Raw genomic sequence first — 14,633 nt, forward strand, 5'->3', positions numbered from 1 at the left:
ATGATTTTTAATAAGTTAATAAGTACTACAGCTATAGATAGTAACCATTTGATAAATAGGAACAAAGTTTTAAAATGGTACTTAATTTATATCTTTGATCACTTCAATAGTCAATGAATAGCCTCTCTTGTTTCTCTAGTCCCCAACCTTCAAATTTTAAAAGCTGTAAAAGTTCAGCAACTGTCAGCTTATGTGGGTTTCTAGAAGAGAGTCGATGTCGTTACATATGTAAATGTGAGCTGTACATACACATACACAAATTCTAACACACATGTACTTAAGGGTCATCAGATGAACCTCTTTTCAGAGGTACAGGGTTGACCCTGGTATCTGGATACCCAAGGAAGCTGCTTGTAGGTGTCCGTTTAGATTATTTTACAGAAATGGTCAATGTAGAATGGTGTTGAATATCTTGGGCTCTCCCAGACTGCTCCAGCTATTCCTGACATTTTATTACAATATCAATATTCTGGTTCTCACTGACTACACTAAAGATAATTTTGGCATAAGAGTAATTGCTGCTCTTACATGGGTCTAGGACTGTGCCAAGCCTTTGCTCTCTAAAGCATTCCACCTTGAAAGATGTTTTCATCTTGTAGTATACTGTAAAATTTTTGTAAAAATATTAGTTGTAAACTTTTTCTGTGATAGATTGTTTTCTCCTATTAAGAACTATATTTACCCCTTTTAAAAATAACCCAAAGTTATTCAGTATGGTTCGGCCTTATCTTTTTAACTGCTTCTAGCATTACTTTATAACCAATCGTTTTTTCTTCTAAGAATAGAAGTGTTTCCATTATAAGACCACATTTCAGCCAGGGCTGACCCTGAATTATGTCTGGATTCTCTACATGGCTTCTCTCTCTGCTTTGGGAAGCTTTTTAGTTAGACAAGCACTGTCAGTGGTGAAAGGAAAAAAGCTAATTATTACTTGTTGGAGTCTTGTTTCAGGCATGCTGTAGCTCTGTGCAAGGTCCATTACGCTGCTGCTGTTGTCACTTGGATGCTACATTTACAGAGAAGTGGTTCAGCACCCAGCACACTAGTGATTGCCAAACACATCTGAGCATGTCAAGATGAATTTTTTAAACATTAGCAGAAGGTGTGTGACAGAACACCGAGTTTACTTAAAAGAGATGTGGGGCACGGTTGTCTAGGTAACTGATTACTGTCAAGTTTGCCAGATACAATAGATAACTGCCTAGATAGAACACCTAGGACATTCCTTTTAAAATCAGGTAGCTAAGAAGCTGTTTGGTTTCTTCAGTGTTCTCCACCTACTCGGGTAATATGGTTGCTCATGAAACATTCAACAGTAGGGTGAACTGTGGTTGCCAAGATGGCTACTGTTGTACCTAGGAGTCCTGTATCTATAAAACTGGGTGGTCCAGACTTGCTTTTGGAAACAGAAGCCAGAGAATGAAAGGTGTCAACAGTCACAAATAGTTGATCATGTTATCTTTAGTTGATTATTTCTGTCTCCCTACCCCTCAATCAAGGATGCTTTTGTAGTCTCTGTAGTCAAGACAGAGCTTTTTCATAATGGTTATTTTGGTAGGGTTAAATATCTTATGTTTAATACCTTGGAATTAAATATCTAAAATCAGATTAAAAATATTTTATATTTATAATAATTTTACGTAACAAGTCCTAAATCAGTGTAATGTGCCTTCCAAACCCCAGAGCTCAATTTAGAGTAATACAGCAGTTAGTGAAATATTTGTGTTTGGCATTTCCTCCATAATTAATCTGGATGTTGCATCAATCATTTTGATACTTATTCTCCTTACTACTAATATATTTTTAGCTAAAATTGTTCCAATTTATAATATTTTAAATAAAAAGAGAAATTACTTTGAGTACTTTTTTCTAAAACTAGAGTTTTTGCATTCTCTAGCAACAGGTGATATATTCTTATATTTTAGTAATTATATCAATGTCCAAAAATCTACTATATAAATCTTTATAGAAAAGGAGAGTGAACAAAATAAACACATTAAAGAGAAAATTAAGAAATGCAGAGTGCCTCTGTAATTTATAACTTTCCCCTTCCTCTTGTCCCTCCCAGAAGTGGGCTAACTACAGCTATGATTTTATTTAACTCGCTACTGGTCACTAGATCAAACCAGAGGTAGATACAAAAGTTGAAACATTTTGATTCTCTCTCTGGATATTTGAAACTGAGATTGAGACAATTAATCACTTGCTGTATGTGGCTGAGATGTAAATAGAAATGATGCACCCTCTGCCATATGGCCAATCTACAGAGAAAGAAAACAAAGTAGATAAATACAGAGTAGTGTAAGAGACTGAGTACTGTTGTCCAGTTCCTAGATTCTAGGCTTGATGAGTCTCACCTAGATCCTTTCTCTTGTGGCCTGGGACACACCTACACATGGCTTTTAATGCCTTTAGGTTTAAGTTAGCTCAAAATAATTTTTCTTACTTGTAAGCAAGAGTTTCTGGTCAACCAGTAGAGAAGTCTTTTCTAGTTATATAAGGCCATGTTTATTTGGAATCCATCTATAAATTGATATTAGTTAGAATTACATAACTTCTTAAATTCTGTTGACTCTATACAGGTTTAGTAAACATAATTCATATATAAATATATAAAATAAGTATATATACAGACATAAGCACATATCTGCCATAACCATGTATGAAAGTTGACACCCTTAATTTAACATACTCAGTATATCATTTGTAGTTTTAATAGAGATTAATAGAGATTATACAATTTTATTAGATTTTACCATATCTGAAATCTAGTCTATTCATATTTATCTAGATAGACTATAATGATGTAATGTATGTTTATTAGCTGAATAGTATGAATTCAGGGTTAGTTTAACTTTGTGATAACATTTTTCAATGATTATAATAGAATTCTTAAAATTTAGAGTGAATGAGTCTATTCATTTCATTGAATGACTATTCTAAACTCAGTCTTATTTATTTCAATTTCCATTATCTCAAAGGGTATTTCCTAAAAAGGACTCAGATTCTTCAGAAAATCATCTGATTTAGTGTACAGACACTGACATCAAAATTCTGTATTCTGTAAAAATACTGCCATTGACTTGCTCTGTGATCAAAGTTAAGTCATGTTCTGTTTCAGTTTCTCGGTCTATATGATGAGGTCTAATACTGTTTAGCTAGTTCATTTTTCAAGATCTCGATCAACTGATAAAACACTTTATGGAGATACGAATCTAAAGTTTTCTGAAAACACCAACATAATAGAGACCGAGATGCTTTTTCACACTTTTGTATTACCTAGACAGACCTGAGGCAAACAGGAAGAATTGGAAAAGCTATCAAATCAATGCTCATACTGTGCCTGAACTGTAGATAAGTGGAAACTATTTTTAGCAACAAAAATATGGCACCTGTTATGAGTACTTCCTTTAGAAATGAATGTTCTTCGGGTTCACATTGAATTCCGCACAAAATAGCACAATTTAGAAAACCCTGCGACACAAGGCAATCGGTTAGCATGTAAACTGGCTATTTCCTTTTGGAATTGGTATGCACTTTGGCTCCCCTTAGGCCCCTGTAATGAAAATCCTGCTGAATCTCTACATAAAATCTAAACTGGAATAAGAAAGAAAAGAAAGTCAGCCACACGTGACTGGGCATGTTAAAGAATTCTAATATTACAATCCAACTCTGTGTTGTATAATAATAGGTTACAGTTAAATTATTTTTACAGAAATTTCCCACATCAATGAAAATGTTTAAAAATTATTTTAATATTATATACATATTATAAGAAAAAAGTCTTTTAGTCTTATTGCCTTCTTGAATAACCACATTTTTATATATTTGGTAACTCTTTGTCTCAGAAGTTTCTCTAAACCTCTTTTGAGGCAGGAGATAGATGGGTCTCAGGCTGAACAGGTTCTCCCCTATGGACAGAAACTCCATAATAGCAGAAACTCCATAAAAGCAGGATGATGGAGGGGGCTGGGCCCTTCCCAGATAGAAGATAAGAGACCACATATTCCTCATTCTCAAAGTCAAGGAGACCTTCCCAACTACACATGCGCAGAAAGGCTCCTTGGAGGTCAAAAAGGGAGGGGGCGCCATCCCATAGTAAGTGATGCCAACTACCCATAGCCCTCTTCACTAGAATCCATCTTGGCTAAGAGATGTGCACGCACACAGGGGAGGACCCTGAGATAAACCAAATACGGACTCAGAACCAGGCAAAACAAGATGATTGGTCAAAGAAACCCGGAAGAAATACCCCATAAAATTGATTCAAACTGCTACGAGGGTGCGGATCTCTCTCTCTGAGCCCGCTCGTGTGTCTATCCACACATACTGTACTCATTTTCCTCCTAATAAACACTTCAGTTGCTTCACTACTTTCTGTCTTATGTAGAAATTCATTTCTTCATGGCTGATCCCTGGTGGTCTGGTGGCTATGATTCTGCGCTCTCACTGCCGCTGCCTGACCTCAATCTCTGGTGGGGAGCCGAAATCCTGCTTTAAGCTGCTGCAGGCCGAGGTCACCGGATCACTTTCAACTACACTTTTCCTCATTGTCCCCATATCTTCCTGTAGAGGTTACCCATTTACTCCCTCACTTAATATTTCTCTTACATACTAGCTACTGCTTACAGATTTTCCTATGCTCACAGCTCTCTCCAATTTTAATTTTATCCTCATGGTCAGTTAGGCTATATCTTGAAGCATATATTGCTTCTAATTTCTTTTTATTTCCACTCTTTCGTTTCCTGTTGCCTTTTTTAAAAGGTGTTTTTGAATGCAGATATAAGCATGACTTTTTTTTCTGTTTACATTAACAGGATTTGTGCACATGAACCAAAGCCTTTTGATCTAGCTTATATTAAATGGAAATATTTGAAGTATCCATTTGATGAAATGACTTAGACAACAGAAAAACAAATACAATATGATCTCACTTATATGTGGAATCTAAAACAACAATGAAAACCTGAACTCACATAAAAAGAGATCAGATATGTGGTTACCAGAGCAGTGGCGGGGGGAGGGGGCAGGATTGAAGGAAGGTAGTGAAAAGGTGTAAACTTCTAGTTATAAGATATGTAAGTACTAGATATGTAATATACAACAGTGATGAGTATAGTTAACACTGCTGTATTGTATATAGGAAAGTTATTAAGAGAGTAGGTCCTAATAATTCTTATCACAAGGAATTTTTTTTCTTTTTTGCTTTTTTTTATTGTATGTGTATGAGATAATGGAGGACATACTCTCTGGATTGCTAACTAAAATTACTGCAGTAATCATTCACAATATATATGTCAAACCATTGTGCTGTACACTTTAAACTTATACAGTGATGTATGTCAATTATATCTCAATAAAACTGGAAAAAATGATAAAAAAGTACCCACTTGAAATCCAAATGTACTGTTTTGAGATCCATGACGTGGCACTCCTGGGTTTTCACATGAGGTACGTGTGGGTTCTGAAATAAAGATTAAAAACGTGATATTCCTTTAAAATTTATAGTTTTATTTAAATGTATATTTCTCTTACATAAAATAATTTTAAGAGATCTAGGGTTTAATGAAAGGGCCCTGGGTAATAATAAAGAGTAAAATCTAATCTCCATGAACAGAAGCCTGCTAATCTTAAAGCAGGAAATTCAGGTAGACTGCAGTTTATATGAATTATGCAATTCTTGAACTTCGAACCCTTCTAATATAAAAGCACTTGACATCTAACTAACTCTGTGAATAAAAAGTTAAGGGAAAATGAAGGATATGAAAGAGGAACGCATACATAAAACATTTGCTCAACGACTTTACTAAGTTATAATATCAAGTAGGGCAATATTCCCTTCAAGAAATAAATTATTTTTCCAGAAACAGGACTTAGTTATTTGCATTTTTCACTGACACCTGTAGGAGATTCAGGCATAAAAATGGTAGGGCTGGTAGTCTCTGGTTTGGCTAGCTTGTATGACAGGTTATCTGGTTAGTTTATTCAATGTGGAATTTAATTTTAGGAGAAAAGGGAACACTCATATACTGTTGGTGGGAATGTAAATTGGTGCAGCTGCTGTGAAAAACAGTATGAAGGTTTCTCAAAAGCTAGAAACAGAACTGCCCTATGACCCAGCAATTCCACTCCTGGGTATATACCCCCCAAAAACCTAAAACACTAAATCAAAAAGATACATATACCCCAATGTTCATAGCAGTGTTACTTACAATTTCCAAGATATGGAAGCAACTTAAATGTCCATTAACAGATAAATGGATAAAGAAGATATGGTATATATATATATATATGCACACATATATATATATAAAATACTACTCAGCTATAGCAAAGAATGAAATTTTGCCATTTGCAGCAACATGGATGGATTTGGAGGGTATTATGCTAAGCAAAATAAGTCAGAGAAAGACAAATACTGTATGATATCACGTATATGTGAAATCTAAAAAATACAACTAGTGAATATAACAAAAAAGAAGCAGACTCACAGATATAGAGAACAATCTAGTGGTTACCAGTGGAGAGAGGGAAGGAGGGAGGGGCAAAATAGCGGTAGGGGATTAAGAAGTCCAAACTACTATATATACAATAAGCTATAAGGATATACTGTACAACACAGGACACATAGCCAATATTTTATAATAACTATAAATGGAGTATAACCTTTAAAAATTATGAATCACTAAACTGAACACCTGTAACTTACACAATTTTGTACATAAACTATACTTCAATAAAATATATGACAACAAAACACAAAAAAATTTAGGATTACAGAAATGTACTTAGAGCCATCTTGAAATCAAAGTACCTTTTTAATATTTTTGAAGAAAGTCTAATTTCACTTGAATATGCTTTATTAACTATAAAGCTCTATACAAATATTAGTACTGATATTTCATGATATTAATCTGGAAGATTTTTTCTTTTTCATTTTACTGATAAACAGGGAAACTATTTTAAGCATTTATTCTAGAAGTTTTACGTACTCAAAATAATATATGTTTAACAATATTAATTTTCAGTGCCTTCCAATGGCTTCTATATTTTACATTTGTTTTTCACATTTAGCCAACTATAGTTTATAGGATAAAGAAAATCATTAAACCTCCCTACTATCTATTAATTCCCAAATTACTGAGCATTATTGATCTTTAATTAATATTACCTATGCAGTGAGGTGATGAACCACTCCAAGTGCCATCTGCTTGACATATTCTGGTGCTAGATCCCACTAATATGAAAGGAGAATTGCAGCTGAATGAAACCTCTGACTGGTATATAAAGCTTTTGCCTTCTCTCTTCCCTTGGGCAGGTATACCAGGGTCACCACAAAACTTTGCTGGAAGTGGAAAGAAAGAGAATTATACAGTGATTTAGATTCATCAGAGTAAATGTCATCAGAAAAATGACAAAAATAACTGAAATACTGCACTAAAGTGACATGCTACCCATGTTAATCTATCCCAATTAAAATTTATCTTTTGTCTACATGAATAAATGCTGAATATTCAATTCAGCATAATACTTTTTAAAAATTAGTCTGATTCAAATATTTTTCCACCTAGTAGACCACCTTAACAATTGTAGATGTTTTGGTATTTTTTTGTTCTATACTGACCAGAATCAAACCACATATTTGTACATACATGGTACAAAGTTGGAGTGTATTCTTGAAAAGACATGTGATTCACAGATAGCTCTATCAGAAACAAAAAAACATAATGGTCTAGGATATACTCTCCAGATTGCTATGTATTTTTTAATGTATATAAAAGATATAGTTATTTGTTTCAATGATACGTGCTCTGTTGAACACTCGGATCACGTATCCTAGTACCCGAGTATTTGGTTTTCTTCCTCTTCAAAATATTGGCGGGGGGTGGTGGTAGTTTTTTAAAGAGAAAAGAAGGCCATCAGAATCCAGATCCATACAAAACCAAGGAATCTCAATGTTCTACAATCACTGAAGAAATCAACTTGACAATAGTTCTAAACAAATTGATTAGATGATTCCATTCAACATATATTTTTAAAGTACTAAAAAACAAGCACTATTCTAGGTAATATTAGGTGCTTGCACTTATTAGTAAACAAACTAAGGTTCCTGCACTTGTGGAGTTTATGCTTTTGTGAGGAAAGCAAACGAATAAACATAATTAATAAGTAAAAATGGTAGTATATGGGAAGATAATAAGTCCCATGGGGAAAAATACTGTGGGCAAAGGAGATCAGGACTGTACATGTGGATGTGCTAGAGGGTGAGTAGTAGTAGTGGATTTTAATAAGGTAGCATGGGTGTCTCTCACTGAGAAAAAATTTGGAGGAAAAAAACCATTTAGCCATCCATTGTCTCGCAAGGGAGAACATTGCAGATAGAGGAAACAGCATTGCCAAAGCCCTGTGCTGGGTCAAATCTAGCATGCTGGAGGGAGAGTAAGGCCAGTGAGACTGGAGCAGAGTAAGCACGCAGAAGTGTAGGAGAGGATGAGATCAGATGGCTTCAAATCTAGTAGATAACTGAGGCGAAGTACATATAGCATGTTTTCAATTTCTTTTTTACTGTAGTCAAAAATACATAACATAAAATTTACTATTTTAACTATGTTTTAAAAGTATACTCAATTCTTAAATTTGCAGATTCAGCACCTGAAAGCTTATTCCCCTATAAAGCAAACGAAAACAACCAAATGTTTTTAAGTAAAAATGTAGCCTTAAGATAGTTATAGGTTGAGTGACTATAAAATGCATCATCCAAACCAAGACACTTTTTTTTTTTTTTTTAGCGGTACGCGGGCCTCTCACTGCTGTGGCCTCTCCCGTTGCGGAGCACAGGCTCCGGACGTGCAGGCTCAGCGGCCATGGCTCACGGGCCCAGCCGCTCCGCGGCATGTGGGATCTTCCCGGACCGGGGCATGAACCCACATCCCCTCCATCGGCAGGCGGACTCTCAACCGCTGCGCCACCAGGGAAGCCCCAAACCAAGACACTTTTGAGAGTAAAAGGAGGATTCTAACTGGATAGGACACCTACCAGGATAACAGAATAAACAAGAATTGCTCCAGGAAACCTGGAATAAATGAATACCTTATTTATAGAATACCTTAGTCTCAAACGCAGTGTTCAAAGACCTTCTCTGAAATTCAAGACTCTAAGAGAAACTTGGACTTTTAAACCTCTTTTTAGAAACATTTTTTTCTTTTAAAACAGTTAAGATGAAAAGTAATCATAAAGTAAATATTAAAATAAAATAAACTGGGGAAATGTTCCAAGTATAGTAACATATGTAAAATAAATATTTATTTATTGTGTTCTGTTTTAATTTTCACCATTTCTTAGATATTGTAAGCCTTAGTGGTACTTGGCATCCAAGCACTTCTAGCAACATAATATCAAACCCCAAAGGCCAGGCTCCTTGTGTTCTTAGTCTTTGTATCTCTAGCACATTTTAAATTCAATGGATATTTCCTCAGTGAACATTATCAATGGGTACTTCAGCTTTAGCAATCATTTCTATTACTAAGTTATCTCACAGTTATTTTATAATTTACTTCTGAAATGTTTCTCTAGCATATTTCTGCTGAGTCATTCAACTCAGAATCTTATCTTTATTCAATGAAAAAAAGAAAGGAGGAGAGATGCAACCACATAAACTCTTCAATCCCCCTTCCCGGACCCCCCATCATTCAATCTGTTTTCTATCTTTAGATTTTCATGTACTAAACCAAACAACCTATTGGTGTCAAGTTTAGAGGCTTAAGACACAGGGTTTATTTTCAAAAGGCTTCAGTTCACAGTGATATAAACTTTAAGATAAAAAGGCATAGTTTGAACAGATTTAATGAGAAAAGATTTTCTTCTTTGTTAAATACCTAAAATTATTGAATTTGGCTATTCAATGGATAAGAGAATTGTCTCTTAGGTCTACCTCTCTGAACTGGAATTCATACTCTGCCATTTACTAGTAATATGACTTTAGGCCACACAATAATGTAGCTGGTCCCCTAAATGATAGCAGAGTTACCCAGTGTCCTTACAATTTGACCTCTCTGAGCCTGTGTCATTATCTATTAAAATGTCATGACTAAACATACTTAGCCAGGAGTTCTATGTACCAAAAATTATATATGTAAAGCAATTGGGACAAAGTGAGCCTTATTATATTTGGATATTTATTACAATTTAAATGTCTATAGTATGTATTTTATTATTATTTGCATTTTAATAGGTCAAAAAATAAAACATTATATCAAGAAACTTTTTGATTGAGATTTTTTCATTCATATCAAACAAACTTTACCATAAACTCATCTCTGTAAAATCCCCTTGTTGCTATTTATTCTGAAGTAGCTATAGAATATCTAGTCTCATTCAGAACACATTGGTCTGTTTTAAGATGATCCTTAGCATCAGAATTTTAAGGGTCAATTTGTGTGACATCAACCTTGAGGCTTGGAACACACTCTAATAAATCATATTACCTAGAAGGAGCTTCTTTAGATGTTGCATAAATTGAAGTCTAACAGACCACAATTGCAGAAGTAAATTAGTTTTATGTCTCATGCTCAATAAAACTGGTTAGTAATACTCTCGGTAGCAAATGTGATATGAATGATCTGATGGGCCAGCAAAATGGTGGCATGCATGCCTAGTATTTGCAATCACTTAATAGGAAGCTCTTCAAATAAACTATCAGGTTTATGATTGGCCTTTCGAAATGAGAAATTTAAAATTAATAATGTAGCTTATTTTTTCCACTTTTTCAGTTATGGGTGGAGCTTTTGCATCACATTTTAAGAGATCCTTTCTTACTTCAAGGTCATTTAGGTAGTGTTGTAATATTTAAAACTTTTATATTTAATTCCCTAATGATTTGACATTGATTTGCTATTTGGTGTGAGACAAAGATTGTATGTGTGTGTGTGTGTGTGTGTGTGTGTGTGTTTGTGTAAACGAATTGCCTTATTGCGTTAATTGAAATGTCCATTCTTTCCCCACTGATTTGTTCTATAATACATCAAGTATCAATAAATGGTTCTGTGCTCTCTATTCTCTAACACTGGTTTACTTTCTATCCCTGTACCAATGCTGTAATGTCTTAATTACTATAGCATTCTAAGTTTGATACCTGCCAAGGATTGCACTATATACCAGAGGTACAACAGTGAACAAAAACAAAAATCTCTGCCTTTAAGGAACATAAACCTGAGTAGAGGACATCACCCAAAAAAACAAGATGTGTAAAATGTATAGTGTGTTTTGCAAACAAAGCAGTTTAGTCTAAAAGTTAGAGCAGAAGGAACATAATGGTTGGATTGCATAAAAATAGCTACACTGGTAAATGCTGATTTTAATTGAATTTTAATTATGCATGGGAAAGAGCTTAACAATCTCATATTTGTCCTGGCAAAATCTGAAAAAAATTATGTAACAGCTGTAATCACAGTAAAGTAGCTCTAGGAGAGTGAAAACATATAATTTTAAGTACGGAAAGTATACTTACGTAAGCACTGTGGTACTTCCCCACTCCAGGTACCATTCCCTACACAGGTCAAAACAGCAGGAAAGGATAGTTCATAGCCTGGAGAACAGATGTAGCTAATACTAAAACCCCAGTCGAAATTTGTTCCTTCCAATCTTCCATTAGAAATCTGGGGAGGAGTTGGGCAGGTAACAGCTGTAATTACATTAAAAATGATTAGACACAGCTGTTGAAATATCCTGGTGTTAAAAAAATAAATATCATTAGAAGAGGCATATGTGCTAATTTAACCTTTTGGAGGACAATATGGTGTGGCATGTTTTATTCTCCTGGTAGTATTCCTGAAACATCCCTGGAATCAGTCCTTCCAGGATGTGACTACTTCTTGGCAACATAATGGCTACTGGTTGTCAGATATTCTCTTACAAAATAACAAGCTTTCTGACATTGAAGGGAAGGCGAAGAGAGGGTGACCTTCTATCCAGTATACTGCAACTGATAAATTACTGGTTTTATATAAAATTATTTTCCAGTGACATTTAGAAAGACTGAAGTGCTGGGTTGTTTGGCTATATAAAGTGTCAGCATTGTAGCAAGGAATTTGGGAGTAATTCTGTGACATTTTTGAAAACACAGATTATGTATCTCATTAAAATATCCAAATTTTGTTCTATCAACCACTTAGATTCATATGCTAAAACTTACTATATAGCTTCTAAATGCATTATAAAATTTTTAAACATTCATTTTTAAAATTAAGTTGTCTTCGAGCAAAGATGAGTTAGATAAGGTGACAGAGGTGAAGGGAAAAAGAGGGGTACCAATTATAAAATCTAAAAATGAGGAATGATTTTATTTTGATGACTAGCAACATATATAAATAAATTTTGGGAGTTGTATAACATTGTCATTATCAGAATCAATTAATAATCTATGAAATATTTTATATTTATATTTTAATAATGTATAAAATATAAAATGTCTGTTTATATATTTTCACAGACTAACTGTATATTTATAGTGATCTGATTAGGCAACTGTAATCAAGAAGAAAAGAAACACATTGGTATTATTCTTTTGTGTTAGATTACGTCAGGGAGATATTAAACTCGCAATTCATAGGCATTTAGAGATGCACCTTAATGAGAAATCTCGATGATTAACAATCAGTATTACTATAAAACAGTATAAATTATCTGACATTGTATCTACAGTATTTCACAAATAATAAAAAAGTTGACAAAAAATTCTGAAAATATTTTCAATGGAAAAACAAATAGCATAAAGTAGTAAACTTACACCTATATTGACTAAAATATTACTTCTAGATTGCATTCTTTAAAGAAACAGGTTTACCTTTTAAGAAAAAGTACAGTTCTACAATTCAGGCTGATTGTTTTCAAATTACAGAAAGTTTTTCTTCCCATCCATGAATAACTCGACCCAGGTAGCTAATCAAGTTAAAGTTCTAGTTCATTATGATTATATTCTCTTTGAAGTATTCATCAATCAATATAAATGATGATGGTGATTACATAGCACAGAACATGATATTTTTGTTATTTTGGTTGAATGACAGTTCATTATCATTACTTACAATGAGATATAATGTTTTTGTTAAAATGTTTTAAAATCTTATATGTTATTATCTATATGGTTTAAAGCACTCAATTTTGGTACCAGAAAAAAAAGCAAAACAATACAAAAAAACACTATTTAAATTTACTTTAAATTTGCATATTAATGCCGAAAATATGTGGTGGTTATCACTTATAAATATTGAAGAAATCATTATCATACCTCTACAAACTGGCATTACTCCACTCCAAGTGCCATTAGTTGTACAAGTCCTGATTCTGGAACCATTCAATTCCATTGTATAGCCTGGCTGGCACATGTAGGAAACATTTTGTCCAACCACATAATCATCTCCATATCTCAGTCCACTGGCTGGTATACCTGGGTCTCCACAACTGATTACTATCAATATTGGATTGGAAGAGCAGATAGTTAATGTGGCATGTATTTAATGGAAAGAAATAGTAAGCATATTCCATACTTACTATAAAAGTAGGGAAAATTAGTTATCATGCTCATTTTTAATGATAAAACATAAGCATATTTAAACCACATACTGGCAATTCCTGATTATGATCAGTTACTTATTACAGATTCTATACACATGGCTCAGAAACTGTCATTTAGACTCAAAAAGGCCAGGTTAGTATGCTGTTATGTTGTAAAAAACTCTGATGTGGTAACCTCTTCTAACCTGAATTAAATAATCGTGGAGAAGCTCTCCTATAGGATCGAGATTTCTAACATAATATTTGAAATTTATACTCTTATATATGGTTATTGAAATCTCTAATTTATCAGGCTTGCTGGACTGAGGGTATATTTTCTGCACAGTGCCACTCAACTGGATATTATCATAGTTTTTAACTAACATAATGCTAGGTGCAAAAATAATAATTTTATTGAATAAATGAAAGAATGAATAAACTATATTTATTTATCACATACTGGGCAAGATACATAATTTGTGGGCCTAGTGAAAAATGAAAATGCCAGAGCTAGGGATAGAGAAATCAATTTCCCATTTCCATCATCTCATTGCCATCCCAAGTGACAGAAAAATCCTCAAGAAATTGCGACCTCCACTCTGGAATGTGTTTGCTTCCTGGATTAGGGGTGAGTAAGAGGCCTCTGTCAAGTACTTGCCAAATCTGCCTTGTATCGCCAGTCTAGGAAAGGGTTAGCTGCTGCCCTGCCTCTGCCCCAAGACTCCATGAGTACAGCCAAATCCAAGCAGCCCCACCCACGCTTGCACCCAGACCCCACAAAGGGATGAAGAACAGAGGTGCAGTGTGAGCCTCCTTCTGCTAATGACATGATGGACTGGCTGGGCAGAAGGCATCAGTGGCCCAGAGCAGGGGTGGGAGTGGGAAGGCCAGGCAGGGCCAGGGGCAGCAGGTGGTAGGGAGCTAAAGGCCTATAACCCATCCTAGAAAGACAGGGAGGCAGGGAGGCAAATTGTACAAGAGCAGACTCTCCAAACCTTCAGCACATGCTCCATTGTCCCAGTGGGCTTTAATTATAAAACACAAATTCAAAGATTAAATCATTAAAAATTTTGAGACAGTGA

The 14,633-nt window shown here is 34.5% G+C and overlaps 1 protein-coding gene across 3 annotated transcripts in view; it reads right to left on the reverse strand.

The window, feature by feature from the left end:
• CSMD3 (CUB and Sushi multiple domains 3) overlaps positions 1–14,633 on the reverse strand; it is a 1,083,470-nt gene that overhangs the window by 32,653 nt on the left and 1,036,184 nt on the right. For all 3 annotated transcript variants that reach the window (XM_032609830.1, XM_032609829.1, XM_032609828.1), the window contains 4 exons: positions 13,286–13,465; positions 11,507–11,680; positions 7,172–7,345; positions 5,391–5,464 (listed from right to left, as the gene is read on the reverse strand). In XM_032609830.1, the coding sequence (XP_032465721.1) occupies positions 5,391–5,464; positions 7,172–7,345; positions 11,507–11,680; positions 13,286–13,465 (602 nt within the window). The remainder of the gene's footprint in view (positions 1–5,390; positions 5,465–7,171; positions 7,346–11,506; positions 11,681–13,285; positions 13,466–14,633) is intronic.

The sequence above is a fragment of the Phocoena sinus genome, chromosome 17, assembly GCF_008692025.1.
Source record: "Phocoena sinus isolate mPhoSin1 chromosome 17, mPhoSin1.pri, whole genome shotgun sequence".
Classification (NCBI taxonomy): Eukaryota; Metazoa; Chordata; class Mammalia; order Artiodactyla; family Phocoenidae; genus Phocoena; species Phocoena sinus.